The sequence below is a fragment of the Gavia stellata genome, chromosome 18, assembly GCF_030936135.1.
Source record: "Gavia stellata isolate bGavSte3 chromosome 18, bGavSte3.hap2, whole genome shotgun sequence".
Taxonomy (NCBI): domain Eukaryota; kingdom Metazoa; phylum Chordata; class Aves; order Gaviiformes; family Gaviidae; genus Gavia; species Gavia stellata.
The window spans coordinates 5,947,966-5,969,604 of NC_082611.1; the positions used below are offsets into that span (position 1 = coordinate 5,947,966).

At 40.7% G+C, this 21,639-nt stretch overlaps 1 protein-coding gene across 1 annotated transcript; it reads right to left on the reverse strand.

Annotated features, from left to right (window-relative positions):
• Positions 1 to 1,712: 1,712 nt before the first annotated feature.
• On the reverse strand, positions 1,713 to 20,954 carry EIF3B (eukaryotic translation initiation factor 3 subunit B). The gene is made up of 19 exons (XM_059826231.1): positions 20,447 to 20,954; positions 14,808 to 15,000; positions 13,371 to 13,490; positions 13,222 to 13,279; positions 12,430 to 12,558; positions 11,230 to 11,387; positions 10,171 to 10,302; positions 10,000 to 10,066; positions 9,375 to 9,421; positions 8,355 to 8,565; positions 7,711 to 7,783; positions 7,051 to 7,173; positions 6,449 to 6,527; positions 5,472 to 5,610; positions 4,709 to 4,834; positions 4,136 to 4,213; positions 3,548 to 3,656; positions 2,912 to 3,029; positions 1,713 to 2,286 (listed from the first exon to the last, which is right to left on the reverse strand). The coding sequence occupies exons 1-18, from the start codon at positions 20,952 to 20,954 to the stop codon at positions 2,926 to 2,928; spliced, it is 2,454 nt and encodes an 817-aa protein (XP_059682214.1). The 3' UTR covers positions 1,713 to 2,286; positions 2,912 to 2,925.
• Positions 20,955 to 21,639: the final 685 nt, after the last annotated feature.

The window sequence follows — 21,639 nt, forward strand, 5'->3', positions numbered from 1 at the left end:
TCCTTGGGAAACCCCTGTAAGGGCCACAGGCTGAAAACAGTGGCATAGAGCACTTGAAGCTACAAACCAACATGGATTCAATCCAACAAGATCCTTCCTGCCTACTACAACTCCTTATGTTATTCTGAGATAGGCCAGATAGTCTAGTTTACCAAATACATACCTATAAAGCAATTTCAGTAGCACTTAACTTGCAAAAAGCATTTGAAGAAACACTACAGAAAAACAACAGTAATTGAAGGGAGAAGTGTCAGAAATGCCAGTGTAACAGATGAGAAGAGGCCTTAACTGCTGGTCAGGACAACATCTTGTCAGCTTCCAAAGCTCCCACAGGAACATCAAGTTTTGGGTGGTTGCCATTTTTTGGTGTTTTTTATTTTCTTTTTTTGCTCACTGATGATCCACACTTCAGAGAAGCATCTTAGAAGAGAACTCAATTCATTTAACACCAGCATTACGTTTCTTTACTGTGAAAATGGCCAGGAATAAAACACAGTAGCCTATTAAAACGTCATTGGACGGAGACGGGCAAAAAACCTTCAACTCAATTCATAACTTAGAAAATGGTTGAGAAGTCAGCTCTTCATAGCTAAAGGGTAAATAAAATGATTCCTACTATAGAAGTCCAAGCCATTACTGGAGAACTTCGATGTGCCAGAAGTTCTTCTGCATTGTTTTGCAGGAAAGTATTTTTTCCAGTCCAGCTGAGAGATGAGCTTGATCAATATCGTGGACAAACTTTAACTACCTAGGTATCTGTATACATACATTATGAATGAACAAATGCAGAAAACTGGAAACTGGTAATATAGACTTCTGAAAAAACCACCTGCTGGTTTAAGAGTGAACTATTGAAACTAAGCCAATACCATCATTATGGAACAACTGTTTTGAAGACTCTTTCTGGTGAAGAGAACACAGAAGTTAACTGAGGGGTTCATGCATTTGCTATCACAGCAAGTTCACCTAAGGACAAAGAAAAGCCAGTGCTAAAAACATTACTGTCCCTTGGCTGCCTCCAGCTGAGTGGGGCTACCCTTTGCCCAAAGGGTACTCTGTCTTCCACTATGTAAGTGAGCTCAGGGTTTAGAAAGAGCCAGTCAAGAGGGCTCACATTAGCAATTTCACTGGCAAGTCCAGGAGAGGAGACAGGAACATCCTCATTCTCCTCTGCCCCACAAAGGGCAAGTGGCAGGCCAGCAATCTCTTTCACTGCTCTGACAATGTCCAGAAAAGAATTTCTACTCATAAATACAAATACAAGAAGTTGCTCCACCAGCTTTAAATACACTTTTCCCCTCTCAGCACAGCGGGCTTTAGAAATGAAACTAGGTACTGCAACAGGGAGCCTAAGGCATGTGTATACAGACTTCTCTGAAAGTTTGCAATGTTCACTAGTAAGACTTAGATTAATCCAGTAATTCCTGAGGCTATTATCAGTTTGCAAACAGTTTAGGAAATCCACTCATTTTCTAGTCACTCCATTACAGTGGTCAACTTCTCAGATTAATGAGCAATACCATCACTGTAAAAAACAAACAAACAAACCACAACACAAAACCAGAAGAGCCATAAGGAATTGCGATTAAGAGAAATCCAAAGCAACCATATAGTCAATATAGCAAATGCACTCTTATTACCATGGGTATGTCTGACTATCATCATTCAGGGAAAGATTCCGTACAAACAACACGTAGCCAGCCTGGTTTTAGTATAGGTCTGCTTTTATTTCCATATTCAGCTCTTTGAGGGAGACATCCTTTCACAATCTGAAAGGAGGAGGATATAGCCCACTGTAGTGCTGCTTCAGCACACTAAAACACATCATACGAAAAACGGTTCTGTTGACTTTTCCCCAAACAAAATGAACACCTGTCCATGCACTCGGGACATAGAAAGAGTCCTGAAACAGAAACATCGTGCGTGTGTGTAAGACAGAGGTGCACTGATGAATCTCACCTCACTGGCAATAGTCAGAAACTGCCAGTTGGTAAGTACTGCACGGGAGTCAGGAAGTAAATACTAGTAGTAGTGGATTTAAAAAGAAAAAAAAAAAAAAAAAAAAAATCAAACCCTAAAAAAAAGGAATAAAAATTTAAAAGCAGCGCCTTTCCAGTATCTCACTGCAGCAGGCAGCAAGACTTAAAGGCACTACAATGTGTCAGAATGGAGAAAATCTGGTGCATCCACCCTTCTAGAGTGCAAGAATATGGATTAAAAATTCCAAAGTTGATGTAGGCTTTCTGAAAATGAACGAACTTCTTTTCAGCACAAGATATGGTGGTGCTGCAGAAAAGGAAAAGAGAGATGAGTTAGTTACTGTGCTTTTATACAAACAGCTCAACCTTACCACAGATGCTAGCTGCTGAAAGGCTACAAAAGCATGTTTTTCACCTGTTCTTAAATTAACATTTGTTTAAATGCAGACACTATGCAGCTTCTCTCCCTCTTCCTTCCATAAAAGGACTTCCCGTGTATGGGACAAGATAAGCCAGATCCAACTATATTCAAAGGTATCAAGGCTATTAATTTTTTCTACAGGTACAAGAGGGGTACTGCTCGTATTTTACTTCGACTCCTTAGATATCTGGAGGCTAAAGAGTTGTTGGGTGACTTAGAGCTGCAAAAGGCATACTTCCAGTCTCCCCTTAAGTGAAGTCCTAAACATGACAAAGCAGGAACATACACAGTATTCTGCTCAATACAGCTCATAAATCTGACTGTCTGTGATTACTTTTTTTTTTTAAAAAAAAGATTCTGTTTGTCCCCTCTAGCCACAGAGAAGACAAACTCTGAAAATAACACATTCACTCCTGCAACAAACAGACCTAATTTTCTCAAGCAAACTATTAAATCTATAGCAACAGCTGACAGAGAAACTTTCTCTCTACTGAGAGGTACGCTATCTTACCACAGTTTTATTAATCACTCTGGTTCAGCAAGGGTAATAATTTCTTCATTGATAAAAAATTCAACAGTCTCCTCCTCCCAGTCATCAACATTGCTGTCCAGCTCATCTGTGTCTACCCCTGGAATGGAGAAAACATTAATGCTGAATGGATCAAACAAGGCAGCAAGGGAAAGATTTGATGCTCTTGGCACAAACGGTCTGTAAACCAGCAGTGAAATAAGAGGTATTTAGTACTTTAAATCATAACAAGGACATGCTAAATTCATTAAATGACAAACAAGCACTACTGTCTCCCACCACAGGATTTTCTGGTTAAATGCAACACCCGAATCTCTTCACAGTCTTGTCTCAAGGTCAAGCCAATGCTTGCCTTGAAGCATAAAGAGGTGAGGTAAAACATAGATACCAAGATCTGGCAGCCAGCAATATTTGAGCTCTCTTCTGTGAAAAAAAAAAAAAATTGAGATCTGTAGTGATTCAGGATAAAAGGTATAAATAACCTTCAGAGAACATGGGACTAGCTTTGGCAGGAAATGGAGGGAGAGAAGTGGATCAACCCCCAGAACAGGGTAGTTATTTTGTAAGCAGCAGCAGTTATCCAGTAGCAAGTCTTTACAAGTACTATGTGTGGCTTACCTCCTCGAAGCTCTAAACGCTCGTTCCTCTGCTCCATGTATAACTCTTGTGCCATCTTGCGGTACTTTCTGAACTCTTCCATCATCGTACGTCTCCTTTCCACCAGCTCCTACAGAGGCAGGAAGAAGTCGTTAAACCTCCCCAATAAATCAAATCCACATGGCATGCATTTGTAAGAAGGTCAAACTTTTTTTTTCTTCTCATGAACATACTTCCTACTGACTTAAAAGAAAAAAAGATCTTTCCCTTATGTAATCAAAAAGCTGGTTTGGTGAGGGTTTGTTTTTTTTTTTTAATTTAAAGAGCTTTTCTTAATTTAAAGACTACCTAATACAGCAAGTCACCAAGAACCCCAAAATTTTACCACCTTTGCTCAATGAGGAATCACTAGTGCCTCCTCAGATTAATTACTGTTTAACCTGAAAGTTTAGCAGCATCTGTCTGAACTACCTATCGGAACTAACTCTAAACATCAGATTCAAATGAACACAGATATTTGTTATATGAGAAATTTAACTTACATATCGCCATTATAAAATAACTAAGGACAGGTTACATCTACATTATTATATTCCAAAAGTGTCTTGCCTTTGAAGCTTTGGACTGGCTCAGGCGATCCTTCTGCTCAAATATCTTGGAGTATTTCTTCAGGTCCTTCTTAATTTGCTGTAAAACACGGAATTTTATTTCAACTAGGATATCAGACTAGCAATTGAAACCATCATATTCTGTAAGAACTCCTTCAGTAGGCCTAAGCAGGCTTTGCATTTTTGAAAAACATCTCTCTTCTAAGCAATTCCCCCTCACTATGATTTTGTTTGTTCTTTCTGGCTTACAGATCATGTAAACGCTTCTGTACACATGCAGTTAGTGAGCCTGGACAGCTATATTCAATTTTGTTATTTTTATACCCTTTCACTGTACCCTAACTGTAAGAACAACTGGTCATCATTTCTACTCTATGCTTAAAGAACAGTTAATATCTACAGTCATTCCTAGAAGTGAAGTCTCCTATGGCAATATGTTGTTGGTTTTGGGTTTTTTCCCTCCACAAATTCAGGGCAAAAGGCATGATTTTGTAACTGTTCAAGCCTCACCCTCAAGAACAGGGAATAAGCCAAATATGCTTTATACGTCAGCAGAAAGAGTGGAATACGCTACCTTTATCTGATCCTCGCTGAGCAAGGTAGTTGGTCGTGGTCTCCAGAGAAGCTGACAGAACCTATCTTTATTGTTTTTCTGAAGCAGACGGCCTTGGAAGGTCCATAACCAATATGCATTGTCCACCTGGAAGAACAGTGCACCTTCTCAGTCAAGATAAGCTGTAACTTAACACTCTGGTCCTCACTCTATGTCTTAAGGGTCTTTTATAAAACCAGCACCATTAGTCAACAGAACCAGGGTGCTCTTTTTGTAAGTGTCTTCCTTGTACAAATCAAACTCCTCAGCAAAATACTTGTTCTACTGAAGCTTTGCAAGAAGTTACTTTCTGGAGGATCACAACAGTTTGAAACTAAGCCAGCCCTTCTATCATATTCTTAAGTCTCAGATTCTATACTTGTACAGGAGAAGATTACAGTGCAGTGGTTGGGATCATGCAAAAGTAATGACAAGTGCAATAAATTCTGCTGTTCTGCATGGACCACAAGGAGATAAAAGTTTCAAACTGCTAAAGACATAATGAAAATTCAGAAAAAGGACACTCAGTTTAGACTCATGAACTGCCCTTCCAGAACTTATTTTGGACAACCGGTGAAGCTAATGGCCCAAATACTGATGTTCAGAAATTAATGTATGAAACTATGGTGCAGGTTTTAAGTCATATAATCAGTGATAGGTGTCAATTTTCCCTTCCTAACCAATAGCCCTTTCCAATACCTCTGGAAGATAAAGAAAAAAGGAAAAAAAAAGAAAGAATTAGTACCTTGTGGCTCCACCACGACACAGAAGTCACAATGTATCTGCCAGTAGGATCCCATTCCACATCTGAAGCTGTATAGTGTTCGGCAATATTCATCATGGTGCAGTCGGATGTATCAACAAATGCTAAGGCACCATTCATGCTGCAAAGACAAAACAAGACAGATTGTTTTATACACTAGTATAGACTGTTTTTTTAAAAGCATTTCACAAGCTGCATCTTTACAAGTCCTCACTACAAAGACAAATTTTCACAGCAACCAAGAGACAGGCTCATACCAGTCTCTGTGGCTAGAAAGCAATGCGATGAATAAAAACAAAAATCCAAGAATGTCACTTATTTTTATGTTCAGTGACCCTTAACCCATTTTATTTCTGTTTTTAAAGTTACAGTGAAAACACACTATAGGCAAGTTACAGCTAAAGTTCAACAATCATATGCTTAGACATATTTAAGTAGTGAAGATTGAAGAAAAAAAATAGATTTATAAAGATGAGCAGCAGCACTTGTCTGAAAGCATGTAAAGGCAAATACTACTCAACTGGTTAATAAGTATCATTTTCACTTGCTCTAACGTAAACTTTCTTGATAATTCTTTTACAAAACAGCTTTGTCATTAAGAGTTATTGCCCATGAGGAAGCACAAGGCTATGACAACAACAAATGCATTGTAAGAGCCACGTGCATGTTGCAAACTGGATTAGTTGGGAGTCAGTATTTAAGTGAAACAGCTGAAAAGTGTATCTAAATATCACTTTTCTGTTGAAAAACGCATTCTTCATTTGATGTGGCAAAAATAGCAAAGGACTAAGCTGCATCATGAAATTGCATCTCTTCTTTTCCTTTGCTTTTGCAAAGCTGTATCAGGATTACATAGTAATGCAACATCCATGGAGATACCAAACACTTCTTGATGAAATACTCTAATCTTTTTCCTCCTTAAAATGAATCTGGTGTTCAGTAACCCGTGCAATATTCACCTTCTGAGGCCAGCCAACACTACAAATTGTCCTTGAGGACTCCAGAATATCGTATTTGCCTGCTGTTTGTCAAACGTTTCTGGAAAGAAACAAGACAAATTCAGAAAAAGATCTCAATCCAATGCCATCAGTTAGCTTACAGCCAGCCAACTCCACCCGTTCCTGAAGACACTTCTGAACTCTGCAAGCAAGTCCTAACAACAATCCTTAGCTCTACACTTCTAAAGACAAAACCCAGTAGCACCAGAACATCCAAAGCTAGCAGAAGAAAGAAGAGAAGGGTATCAGAAGACCCCAACACCTAACTTGGGAATAAATTTTTTCTAAAGTGAGCCAAGTCTGTGCTATCACCTCACGTGAACTTCCCAAAGCCACAAAATTATTCTGGCTTGTAGGCCTTTTATTCCCAGACCCTGGACTGATTTGAAATGAAAAAACAGTTTAGCTGCCACCAGAAAATTAGATTTATAGAATACAATGTCAGGTATAGCACTTATTGCCATACTATCCACCACAGACACACACAATTTTGAGTTTACTGCATCTATTGCCATGCAAAATGCTTAGTATCCACACCTTTCACTTGTTTTTCAGTCACTTACTTATGAGTTCTATTTTCCCATTGTTTTTAACGTGGTAAAAGGAAACTGAAATTCGTGGAGTTTCTCCATGCAACACAGCAAACTTGCTTCCATTTGGTTCCCAAGCAAAGGCTATGATGCTTTCTGTAAAAAAAAAAAAAAAAAAAACAAAACAAAAAACCCCACAAAAGCAAAAAAAACACAACAGGGGTCAAAACTCTGTCAAAAGATAATACAAAGCTTTGATTTCAAGCAGTTACCAAAGAAAACCAAGAGGCTGAAGAAAGGGAACCCATCAGTTAACAGACTTTGCCATACAAACTACCTTTTAAAACACAAGTTGATAAGGCAAATGCAGGGACTTATGGCAAGTGTTTCAGTCAAACAATAGCTCCAATGTCTCTCATCTTCTACAGAATACACTCTTACTATCAGCCCTACCATCTTTATTAATAAAAGATTTTCATTCTGTAATTTTTCAAGTCAGTCACAAGCATGACTAGCAACAAAAGTTTTGATTTGTCATTTTTACATGAGAAACCCTGCAGCGTGAATACTGTAGCTCCTGTCAAAAGAGTTAACCTCCTAATTACATCACATGTTGACAGGAATTTCTAAGAAACACGCAAGCATCTACTCAAAAAAGTTAAATATCAAAAATAAGGAAATACTTGGCATTACCTTTCATTTCCACCACATCCACTGGCACCTGTTTCTCTCTCATTCGGAATATTTCAAAGTTGGTCACTACTCCCTGTAAATGCCAAGATCTGCTTATTATCAAGCACAGAAGCAGTAGGGCAAATAATTTTATTGCTAGGCATAGAAGGACAACTACACAATTAGCCTGTCAGGACATAGGATGAGAGACTGAGTCGAGATTTGTTTCTTTAAAATAGAGTCTACCTCATCACCGAACACATTCTAAATGTTTCTGTTCTGATAAAGAGTAACTGAAGAATTGTACAAAAACATTTGTTTCTTTTCAGACTGTTATGAAGTTTAATTAAGACAGATAAACATATGGCACATGGTGCACCGTGACCTATGGGTTGTTCAACAACAGCTTAATAGTGAGTAGGAAAAGAGCTGAGGCATATAGCTCTCACCCAAGTCTAGGATGCCACTAAAGTCAAAGCAAATTTTGGACGCAAACATTACATACATTTTGCTCTCCAAATGCCTCAAATTCAAATGGAAAAATGAAAAATAGCTTTGAAATCATAGAGTTTACACTGTCTATACTAAAAGACAGTACTGTAAGAAAATGATGTGTCAGCATGAGATACAACCAAATTTTATTAATATAATCAGAATCCACATACCTGTGTGCCTTTGGGAGTCCTGTCTACCTTCACACACAGGTAATCCCCGTTTTTCTGCCAGTGCAGTTTACAATCCACAACATTGAACAAATTCCGTACACGAATTTCTTGTCTAGAAGGCAGCTGCATCAAAGTCACTCTTGCTGGGATGTCTTTGTCCTCAGGCACCCAGAAAGCAATTATGTTACCACCTGGAGACCATGAGAAGTCTCTACAGGAAGAAAGTTACAAATACGGCATTTTAATTTTTAGTTAGAGAAACTACAAGCAGAAACCATTTTCATCATTGTATCTGAATGCTGGACAAACATCAACTCTCAATAACAAAGACAGATACAGACAAGCGACTGCGGACAATTTAATAACCTCACACATATCACACCAAAACAGATTTTTAACCTGCTATTTAAACTTGCCATATGACCAATGTTATCACAACAGTACATTTCACTGAAGAGTAGGGGTTACACCCAGCGTAACCGCCAAAGATCTAAGAAACAGGCTGATTAAACCAATGAGCAAAAAAACCCCTATTAAGTTACACTGGAGACAATCTTCTTGCACCTGGGTACACTTAATTTTCTTATTGCTTTACAGAGAGGTACCTCAAAAACTCTCACAGTAATCAGCATCTGTTGTGCAGACATGCACAAAACCAAACCCATTCCTTGCCAAAAGGCAGTATACAGCACACTGTTTTAAGCCAGCATATAAATTTTAAGAGATACTCCCTAAAAAAACTGCACTCTAGTTTGGTTTTGTAGACAAGGAACAGGACTCTCAAGCTAGACCCTGGATTAAGCAGTACCACAAAGAGGATTTCAAAGCACAGAAGCTGTCAACTGTGGACATCTATAAATGGAGAGTTTTTCATTCCTTTTTGCCAGTTTGTCTAATTTGACTTTCAGCATATGAGGCCATTTATTCTAGTCAGTCTGAAGGTTCCCCTCACCATAACAAAGCCCCAGACAAAGATTCCAACTAAAGAGAGCAGTTACGTTTACAAAGGAATAGACTCACCTTATCCCAGTGATTTTCAAGCTTTTTTTGTCCAATAAACCCATAGACTAGAAGAAGAGAAAGGTGTGAATTTTCAAGTTAGTAATATTCTTATATTTACACACACACCTTCTACTTTTATTATTAGAGCACATAAATTAGGAAATTGTGTACAGTTTTCGGAGATCCTGTATCACTATTTTTATTACGAACATAAGTATACCACAATTACAAATAAAATAAAGATTGCTGTAGATAATTAACGAGTACAGCAGCCTGAATTATAATGAAGAAGCAAAACAGACTAGATTAGGCTGCTATTTATAGTGTGTTTTGGGTACTTTGGCACTCACCTGCTCCTGAGAACTGGGAGGCATCACATAACCTTGATCCTATTGACTCTTCTAAGTAGTACAAGTAAGTATTGAGCTGTCTAGTCCTTCTAGAAGTGTGGTGTGAAATTTACTGTCAGACTCAACTAAAGTTTTTCACCCAGGAAAGAACAAGACAAAAGCAAATGGACTTCTCCCCTTCTAAGCCCAGCTCTATAGTGAATTATTAAAATGTATCCTTTAAAATAGATACCATGGGAAAGACTGACATTGTAATGCAATAAGCGTTATGCAAAAAAAAGGCAAGAACTTACAGGTGTTTCATAGATGCTGAGGGTATCTGAAGTCATTCGAGCAAAGAATTTACCATCATGACTCCATCTAAGCAAATAAAAAGAAAAAAATAATATTAGCTAGGAACTACCTTTTTATTAAATGAAGTCTAGGACTACTTCTCTCTACTCTAATTCTGTTTCACAACCTACTTAAAAATAGGCCAATGAGCTGAGTTTTCACAGTGGAATCCTCGCTTCTTTTGCCCAGTCAGAATATCCCAGATGATAATAGCCTGAGGGTCATCCTGCGTGTCCATCAAAGGGCTGAAGGTCACTAAATACCTACAGAAGAAATAATCAATTTCACTATCGGAACTTCATCTAAAATGTCAGTACAAGCAGGCTTTCATCCAAATAATACTTAAAAACACAATGCACTTTTAAACAGCAGTTTCTCGAATGGGATTTTTTGGGAGATGAGGGAAAAGTAAGAACAGTATCCTAAAGGGGGAGAAAGCTTCCAAGACACAGTATTTCCCTGGCATCCCTCTGGTTGAAAAGATTCTAGACTTATGTGCAAGTCTTCCCATATTGATGTTACAAGAGAGGGGATCTCACCAAATACACTGTTACCTACTATACAGTTTTGCCACGAGAACATCATTGGTTTCAAAACTAAATATAAATCCATTGACCTTAGCCAACCTGAACTATAGGTGTGCTAGACTTCTCCATTTAAATGATCTCTCTTTAACACAGTAAAATACAAATCCTAATTGCTTCCAAATATGTTACTTGAAAACTAGCAAAACAAGATGCATCTTGGTCCTGAAATTATTTTAGCCGTCTCTAAAGAGCTCTTTAATGTTAAAGAAAGCTCAAGGAATTCATTTCAGTGCTTCAGATTTGGAGGATGCTACTCAGTTGAAACTTTTCAGAGAACTAGAAATCTTACACTAAAGACATCCCATCCAACTAAAGAGGAAAAAAAATATGGTCTTCTCCCTAGAGACAAAAACATCTTTGAGGAAACTTGTTAGCTCAGTTTTGTAGACCAATTATTCCAGATTAAGCATCTTTCCTGAAGACAAAGAAAAGTCAGGCAGAGTTTCACTCATTCTAAGAAGGATTTATGCATGAAAAGCAGTACTTCCAAAGGCAAAGGAGAACAGAAGACCCCAACTACATGAGATTTGAAAGCACAGCAGCCAGAATGTGTGTGCTTCATGTTTTTGATCCCTTAGCCCAAATCAATGTCATACTCTGTACCTTTCACAGGGTGAGAAGTCAATAAGCTGCACTCCCTGGTGACTAAACCTTTGAATCTGCTTGAACTTCTCTCCACCCCAAAGTGCGATGCCTCTCTGGTGGAACGTAGCCAAGTAGGTACCCTTTGGTGACCAACGTACATAGGTTTCTGTCCACCGCTGGTTTTAAAAAAATAGAAGTATACACAAAGGTTTAATTTCATGCTGGATTCCTGAAGGGGAAAGAATTAATGTGTGGCTTGTAGCATCACATATTGCAAATCCATTTACTAAGTGAAGATCTCAGAATTAGTGATACCTTGGACTAGTTGTCGACTTTAATTTCATGCACATAATGCACAGTACTTACTCTTCAGGTTGAAAACCATCAATCAAGACCTTTTCAACTTGTTGATCACCAAAAACATTTTCCAGGTACAGTAACAACCTTTGTATAGTAACAGTTAAATCCACCTAACAGGCTTAGGTTTCCTTGCTGTCTTTCAGCCCTGGTAAGAACATATTCTTCTCAGAAGTAAGGGTAAGTATTCCAAATTTCTTAACAATACAGGTCTTGACTTTCAGCTATGTTAGAGAGGTTTCAGCAATATAGACCATGGCCAGTGACTATGGTGATGAGCAAAATTACTCAGCATCCCAGAACCAACTTCTTTCTACTGTAATGATAATGGTTATTAAAGAAAACGCTTCTGGGTACCAACAGTTCTCAGCAAGTCAACTGCCTGCAGCAGACAGGCACACTAACTCTCCCTTTCATATGCTATTAGCAAACCAGCTATTCCTCTTCAGCACCTCTGTGGTCAGCAAAAAAGCAGAAAGTGATCAAAAGCAGCATACTTAAGCACATAGTCAGCTCTAATGAATAGTACTCCTCAAACTCTGACTTTGCATTTTCAGGTCTTTCTGAATCACCTGTAATATACAGATGAAGGAAACTAATAGGCATCATGGACCAGTTAAAAAAAAAAACACAAAAAAAACCCCCAACACCGCAAACAAGTTAACTCCACATTCATGTTACCTAAGCAGCTAAATCCAATTCTAAAGGATGTAATTTCACCACTCCTCTTCAAAAGGAAGAAAAAAGTATTTCAGCAATGGGGGGAAAAAATATCTTTAAAAAAGAAAAAAACTTGAAATGTCATAAAATGAATGAGACTGACAGTGTATCTGCAATGTACAGCACTTCCAGGACACTCACTGCTCTGTCCTCAATTTGAACAGGTTCCTTGATATCATTCCAAAAAATGGAGGTCCGGTCTCCTGACTCAAAGATCACACTGTACTGATCCCTACAATCAGGATCTTCCAACCAGTATCGGAGATTCCCCTAAGAAAATCAAAAGCAAAAATATTATTAGTAAGTCGAAGGCTAAGACGATAAGTTCCCCAAATTAATATCTACCTGGCAGGTGGAAGTCAGTCTTACACAGAGTGTGCAACTTTGGAGTCTTACCATTGCAAACAAGTTTTTAAAGTGAAATTAAGTAATTCAAACTACTGGTTGCTGGAGGCTAAGAGAACAGATCATAAAAAGGTGCACTGTCAAGGTGGGTTGATGATGTTTAACACTTCTTGCCTAAAATAACTTAAGGGGATTCTTGGTGTTTGGTTTTTGTGGGTTTTTTTTTCTTTAAAACCATCCCTTCCTCCACAGGACTTTTTACAAAGCCAGTGGTAACAAACACAGACATTTGCCTCAAAAATTTAAAAATATAAGAAGATGCTTTCAAAATTCTATTTTTAAATGACTTGTGCAAAATCATTACTTCCTCTTAAGTTTTACCCTATGTGGAACTACTAAGCAGAACCACTAAGTTCCTCCTGTCACTTCATGACAGTGAGAGTGAAGGAACAGGAGCACACAATCACTGCTGCTACTTTAACAACACTACTAACACATCATTTCTGTTTTCATATGAACACTCCAGCAATGAAATAATCATTTCATATTATGCTGGATATTCTTTCCACTTTTCGAAAAAATCCTTACCAAATCCTTAAATGGTTGTTTCTCAGGGATTTCCCATTCATCACTGATTGTCATGTACCTGAAAGAGCAATTTGATTGGTTACACTCTGTGCTGGCACTCTTGATTAGAATCCCAAAATCTAAAGATACACACGGACAGCTGCACTCACTTATCAAAGTCTGTGAAAAGGTTGACTCTGAAAGTGTGCTGTTTATCCAGTTTGTATCCATCTGCGTTCTTCACAGCATCCACTGCGTGAGACGGAGACATGTACTCCAGAAAGATGTACCTACAATGAAGGAAGACGAAAGTAGGAAGTTACATAACAGGCTTATAATAAATAAAATTAAAAAGAAACAATGGGGATGAACAAAGAACTCAGTACAGAGCATCTACAAAAATAACTTCTTGTCTTGTCCCTAACCAATCAGGGTCAAAAGCAGTTAATCTCCATTTTGGCCACAGGCACATATATGCTTTTTAGCTGTACAGGCTTGACTTGAATTAAACTGATATCCTTTCTGTAAATGCGCTGGACTAAGTGATGAATGCAAGTTCAGTGCAACACAGAACAACAATGAGAGCTAGTAACAGGCAGGCTAAGTACGCAGCTCTTTCCAGCTAAATGACAGATCCTGTTTAGAAATTGTATATCTTGCGGTCATAGGCATCTCAACACACCACTCTTGTTTTTCAGTTACATTGAATATCCTTCAGCTTCCTTCTTGCCACTAGTAGAACCTAGCCTGTAGCCCAGCAGACTTAAAATTAACAGTATCCTGAAGACTGTCAGACACTGCCTCAAAGAGAGGCATGAACAGAGAGAGAGAGAATAATTTTCTTATGCTTCTCACACTGACCTTACAGAACCAACAATCCCTCCACTCCAGAGAACCCACTTTTTTAATGCTTTTATGATTCCTCCCAAACTCAGGAATGTATGCTACTCGAACCACAGTTAACAAGACCCAGTAAAATCTCACATTTATCAGACTGATTCTTGCCTGGCTTCTCTCCCTAAAACTTTCTTTCTCTTTGGGCTTGATCATTTCTCGTTAGCTTTCTTCTCAATTTCAGATGCTGCAGTTAACGAAAAACAGGGATCAGAACTTGGCAAAGGGGAAAAGGGTCCCAGGAAGAGCTCACTGAACTTCAGGAAGCGGGAGTCACTAATGTAAGCATAAGCACCAGCAACCAGAGATAGAATATTGACAGTCCATTTTGCAATAAACAGTACATCCATTGCTACTAAGTTTTTAACTAAAATAGATCTTTAACATATTTATTAGCCATGGCAGAAAGTTAACAAAAAACCTCATTTAGTACTGCACAGAAATTTGTCTTCCAAACCCAGCTAAACTGTTTCCATAATTAATCCCCACACACACGGTAGCGTAATGAGCTATTAAGCTTCCCAGCTCCTTCAGGAACTTCTGTTTGTCACAGAGACAAGATGTCAGGATTGTACAGACTAAGATAGAAGAAAGTGATGAGCATGACTACAAGGTCACCATAAAAACTGGCCATAAAGTATTGACACTAATAATCAAGGACAAGTCAGAGAAGTGTTTCAATCCTATTTCCAATAGGACTTATCACGACTTACCCTTTTGTCTTCCCATCTGCTTCTGGATAAAATTCATTGATAATTTTACCAAACTTGGAAAATATTTTGTGGATGACATTCTTCAGTTTCTCAAGTCGGTCTGGTCCAACCTGGGGAACATTATCCACGACAATTACTGAGTCAATTCCATCTGCTTCCTGCGGCTGATCTTTCAGTACGTCACCAAGTAATTCTGCAAAGAAAAAGCATACAAGAAACTAAGGCACCAGTCTACATCATTAAGGAGGAAGGCAGAAAGAAGACAGAAAGATTAAAAGAACAGTGATAGTAAGAGAACAGGAAGACTTTGAATTTCAGGAAATTTCAAGAATCACTTAAACTTGGTAGTGAATGAACGTTCTATCCGAGAAACAACTGAAGTGAATATACAACACTCCAACAGTACTTCCTTGCTAAGAGGCGAGATTATGCAGTTTCTTGATAAACTTCAAGCAGCTAACTCTTGAAGTGTTTCTTAAAGAATAACCTTACATTGAGGACATCAAAACTTGAACTATTGGCTCGCTTCAGGAGTTGGAACTGGCTCACGAAGTCCTGAAAATTGATGATAGAGCAGAAAACTGTCAGATTTACTACCCAAGCTCTGACTAGTAGCCTTGCTCAAATTATAATCAGATGACTTTGATAAAAAAACGTAACATGTACTTCCCTCCCAAATGACCTGAGTTTTAGCATAATTCAAAACTATCTGCCACACTGGAAGCTCTGGATGTCTTAGCATCACTATAATTATGTTTGAGAACTCACACTCCATCTAAACCTTTAATTAAAAACACAAAAATAAAGGTCTAAGACAAGACACTTAAAGCCATATTTAAACATGCAGCAAGTGAAGACAAGCACACACCTTTTCATACTCTGGATGTTCTTCAACCACACTAATTCCCCTTTCCTATACCATCTTACAAATTTTGAGATTATTTGCTGGTGGGATGGTTGTTCAGTCCCTGCACTGTCAGCTTCAAGCTTCCTGCTGCTGGGAAGAGATTGCTTACAATATCATTGACACTTCCCTTACAGTCATTCTGAATGTTCTCCCTTCTGTGTAACTCTGCAGCTGTGGCTTGCATACCGCGCACTGGAATGAAAACGGTTAAAAGGTACAAAGTACACCTGTAAGTTGTGCACAAAATCCTGAGTTTCAACAACAATGCTGCATTACCTTTATGTGGTAGACTTCAGACATACATTCTGTAGAGTTCTAGACCTATTAACTTCAATCTATTCCTCAAGTCAATTCTATTAGATTGCTCTGTATCCACCAACTAAACCTCATTGGTAACGTACAGATTTAAACACACTTCTCAAACTAACATTACCTAACTACAGGAATGTACTGACCCGTAGATCCAAGAGTCAGAAAAATTACATCAATGATTCAGTTCTCCATGGATTGAACTAGAATTGCTAAAGACAAGGATATCCAAACAATCTCAAATAACTTTAACCTAAGGTTATTTTCAAACCTTTCCAGGAATAAAATCCCACACTAATCTTAGCTATCCCATTCAAACATATACTTTAATTCTTGGCTAGATTACTGGTTGTTTCATGGTGTAATCGGTCATGCCCCTACAACTTACTAACACCATTGCATTATTGTATGCTAAAGAAACATCAGTTAGAAGTGGCAGATTATTTCTGTTTTATTGATGTTTTTAGTTTTGTGTACTTAAATGGACCGGAATAGACATTCTGCTAACAAAAAAGCCAAATGTGCTGAAATGAATGGCAAAGTTTCACACCTGCCATATAAATAGGAAAAATATACATGCATATCTGCAGTAAGTTTTAAGCTTACGTGAAGACCACGATAAAATGCAAGACTAGACAGAAATTAAGCACATGCCACTGTACTTCTGAATTAGAATATAAAGATAAAATTTGGAGAGTCAGACTATATACAGTATTTACAGACCAGGAGAAAAAAATCCAAACACATGTAGAAACATTTAAAATATGAGAACAAATGAAAAAGGGTGTTAGATGTGTTGATATTTTGAATACTCTTTTACAGAATTTTGCTGGTTTTGGAATTCCAGAAATTATTCTGCCCAGAAACACCACATGAAAGACCTCTAGCAGTGAAGAAATATGCTTACTTTGAATTTCAAACTACCAAAAAACTTTGGCCTTCTATAACTTTAAGCTTCAACAGGTTATTACATGTGACGCTTTCCCCTGATTCGGGGCAATATGCTTCACAAAAGTTTATGCATGAATAGATGCTATCACCACCAAGATTACGTAGTACCCACAGAATGTTGTTTGTGGTATTTATTACCCAAAAAGATGCTCTCCATGTGCATGTAGGAATTACAAACAGAAAGTTAAAAGATTCTAACTTGTATAATAAAAACAAAGACGCAGAAATCGTGAAAACCTACTATTAATGGTAGGTAGTAACTAAAGAAAGCTGAAGAGGTTAGAGGACTAATCCTCCATGTTGCATCATTTTACTTACTCTGCACACTTTAGATTATACCCACAAACTTCTCCCATTTATAGCAACTATTCACTAGTTTGTAGCAACTCTTCAAAAATGGCTAAGACCACCTTTACGCTTCAGAGCAAGTCAAACAGTGAACAGTGTACAACTGATTACTGAAAAGCAGGAGGACTTGCTAGAAGTGAATGTTTGAGAAACAAGTTAGAAGGGAGCCCTTAGTGGGGACCAGCAGACTAAAAATTGTGAAAAGAAAAAAAACTCAAGCACAGGAAAAGTTCATAAAAGACCCTTGAGGTAACAACAGATATTCTGATAGCACAAAACCATACAGATCACTGAGGATGAGCAAAAAACTTCACAGGAAGAGAGAGACACTAGCCCAAATAAGCACAACCACAGACAATGACAACTTTAAGAGCACTACCTGGAACAAATAGGTAGGCAAAGATGTAGAAGAAAAATGGAACATACTGCAAAAACCCAGCTTCTTCCAAAAGTGCAGCAGTGGCTTGGGAATCACTCCATAGACAGTATTTTCTACCAGACAGACTAAAAGCGGTTTAAGTTACTACGGAAGGCATTTTGGACCGCCTTCCCCTCCTTCTTTAACTTTTTGCTGCAAAGCTGAAAGCTGACTCCAGCTGTTACAGATCCAGAAGAGAAGAACACAGATGACTGCTGCAAGTTAACTTCCTACTATATACTGGGTCTTAAAATACTCTTTCAGGAGTAAGCCATTCTCCAGGTAGCTGACTGAAGTTGTGGATAGGTAATCACCTGCCTAGGATTTAGGACACACGCAGTGAAGTGTCTGCTATGCCTACAAAAATTGTAAGGATTGAAAGGAGGAATTTAAAAATCTGGTATCACAGTAAAATAACATGTAAATTTCTTATTTACCCTATAATCCCATATCTTAGATTTTCCCTGCATATAAAATGAAAGCATGTCTCAAAAGGACATTTCCACAGAAGCCTACAAGAAAAAAACCACCACAAACACAAAAAACACACAAAAGGGTAATTTTTTAGGTTCTGTTAGTCATTTTTTCATAACCACTTCTTACAAAAGACTTTGCAGGCCTACAGACAAACCAATGAATGAGTATTTAGATTCATGTGCAAGAATACGATACCCCGTACTGAATCAAAACTGTAACAGATTAAAGACAAAATACCTACATTGTACTCTTCCTCTACCTTAACTTCAAAATTGTGAACAAAGGAATCTTCAAAGGATGAGAAGCTGGTTTAGCCAGCTCTTATTCCACCCACAAGAGAAGCAGGGTGTGGTGGGTACACAGCTATCTTCAGCTGGCAGTATTTTAAGGACCACTATCATCATCTGAACTAAAGCTTCATTGCACCTAAGTGGTTATCTGACACATCCCTTTTCCTGCTTGAACTTGGATCAGCTGCTCTGCCATGCCAACACCATTCTGGAGAAAAAAGTTGTAAGTAATGCATCTGAGATGGTCCAATCCTAAGACTAGTCCAGCTCAAAGGTGTTCCTGAAAATGTAATGTTATCATAAGCACTGAAATAGCCTTGGCTCAGTGACACTGATGGACTGCCTTTCTCCTTGGGGAGTCATTGGGACAAGGGGAAATGAATAAAGAAGCTCAAGAAGTAACACACGGCTGGAAAGCCAGACCAGCAAGAGTGACTAAACTTAAACACTAATTCAGACATTAACACTGTATTATTCATACAGCTGAGAAGTCAACCAAATTAATCCTTAACAATAAAATAGGTGAGGATGGAAAATATGTCTAGTTTCTGAATAGACAGAAATGAACATAATAATCCTAGGCGTAGACAAAGTGTATCACGCAAACACCTAAACAAAAAGAATCCAACTACGTACTTGCAGACAATTTTGCTAAAGTCTCTTTAAGAAACAAACGTACAAGTTCAAAGAGCTATACAGACTACTAAACTGAGAATAGCAAACACTTTCTTAATCTAAGATATTTTTCTGCTGTTACATTAAGCTGAACACAGGACGGGAACACTAAAAGGTACATATATCACCTGTATTCCACTGTCAATTGAAATAACCAACTGACATACAAACAACCATATGCTTTAAAGAAACTTTTTTCCAGTTTTGATACATGTAACATAAGACCCTACAACATGTAGGATACACGTACGTGAGAACCTACAACAGCACATATGCTAAAACAAGTATTGGCAAAATAAGTACTTTTGATATTCAAGAACTGAGATGATTTATCGAGAAAGGTTTATCTGAAAAATACTAAAATGGAGTCCTAAGTCCTGCATGCCAAAATTAGGTATTCCTTTGATTGCCTATGCAATTACACAATGGCTTAGCCATTTTAAGACTGTCAATATCCAATACTTTTAAAAGACTCTCAGTTTGAATTTTCAACTGCCAGAAATGTTTTTCCATATTTTCTTGTCACAAAGTACCTACATCACATCTTTATGAGCAGTAACTCTTCTCAAACCCACACTATTTTGTCAATAGATTTCACTCTAGATGCATGGAAAAAACAGAATGATGAAATCTAGTTTGTAAACATCTGGTCAACAATTGAAAAATTCTGGTTTTATAATTGAGTTTAACTAATGGAGGCAAAGAGAAACCACAGAAGTTGATGATTCCGCTTTGTGAGGGTAGTCCACAGATCAATACTAGAAGCTTAATAGTAACTTTAAGAACAGCAACTAAACGGTATTGTGCGGTGCACAGATACACCAGAAGAAGGCTCATTTAAGAAACACTGCTGCGATGAAGACGTGTACTTAGCATTACGAGCAGTCCCCTACCACGCCGGAGAGGCCGCCACGGCACGCAGGGGAAGAGCCAGCTGCCAGGCCCACAGGGACGCGGGAAGGGGAGCGATTCCAAGCAGAGGACCCCGTTCCCCACGCACTCTCCCGGGATGGTACGACCAGGCACCGCTCGTACACAAGGCACCCCAGGCACCCGCTGCCCGCGCCCCCTGACACGGCCACGGGAGCGGCGGGCTGCACAGCACCGGCCGGCTCGGCCCGGGGCAGCTGCGGCCTCCCCAGCGCTCCTTCCCGGCGGGCAGGGCCGGGGCCCACCGCCGGAGCGCTCCCGCCTCCCCGCGGCCCCTCCCTTCCCCTCACGGCCGGCCTGACCAGGCCCAGGCGCCGCCGCCCGCTCCCCGCACCTTCGTCGCTGATGTCGTCCACGAAGTCCTCGGGATCGCTGAAGGAAATCTCGTCCTCGGGCTCCACCGGGGCGGCGGGCGCGGCCTCCCCATCCTCCTGCGCCGCGGCGGGCTCGGCCGGCCGCTCGGCCTCCGACGGCGGCTCGGTCTTGGCCTCCGCCGCTAGCTCGGCCTCGGGCTCGGCCCCGGCCGGCGGCTCGGCCTCGGGCTCCGCCTCCGCTTTCTCGGGGCTTTCGCGGCCGGACGGCGGCTGAGGCGAGGACGGCTGAGGCGGCGGCTGCTCGGGCTCGGCGGCTGCAGCCGGCTCCTCGGCGGCGGGCGGCGGCGGCTCGGGGGGCCCCGGCGGCGCCTCAGACTCGCCTTCTTCTTCCTGCCCCTCTCCCTCCTCCTCCTGCTGCTGCGGCGGCTCCGCCGGCGGCGGGGGCCCGTCCGTCTGCTCGGGCTCCTCCCCGGGCCCCTGCGCGTCGGGCGGCGCGGCGGCCGCCGGGCTCTCCTCGGTGTCCTGCATGGGGGTCGGTGCCGGGCCGGGCCGGCCGCGCGCTCCCAGCTCGAGCGCGACGGGAAAAGGAGCGGGGGAGGGGCGGGGAGGCTCCTACCGCCGGGCCATGTGCGCCAGGCCCAGCGGGCCTCGCGCGCCGGCGCCTACCAACTGGCGCGGGGCGGGCGGGGGGTAATCCCTGTCCCGCCGCAGGTTCTGCCCACCGCCGCCTTCTCCCCGCTCTGCTCAGAGACAGCTGCCGTCCCCTTCGCCGCCCATTTCTCGCTCAGCCAGCGGCGGCTTCCGCGCCTTCTCACCCCACAGCAGCCGTGGCTCCCCCCGTTTCGTGCCTCGCTGTGGTTGAGCCCAAGATGGCGCCTCCTTCCAGTCTACTGAGGCGGGGTGCGGCTGGACCATTTTTCGGGAAGCGGAAAGAGGGAGGCGCCGTGACATTTAACTGCGCTGAGGTAGACTGAAGCCTTCCTGCGTTTTCGGCAGCTCAGCGTATTTCCCTGTCCAGCGCTAGGCGGAAGGTGACGGGACAGCACACTGACGCGAAACCTGCCAGTCGTCCCCCTACAAACCTTTCACCATGGGCTCGCCCGAAGAGTGGCGGTGCCCGCGCGGGCGCTACCAACCTCGTGCAGAGAGGGAGGCGCGCGGTGCTACTCTGACACCGGCGCGTTTGCGCTCGGTCGCGGCGAGCACACGGGGG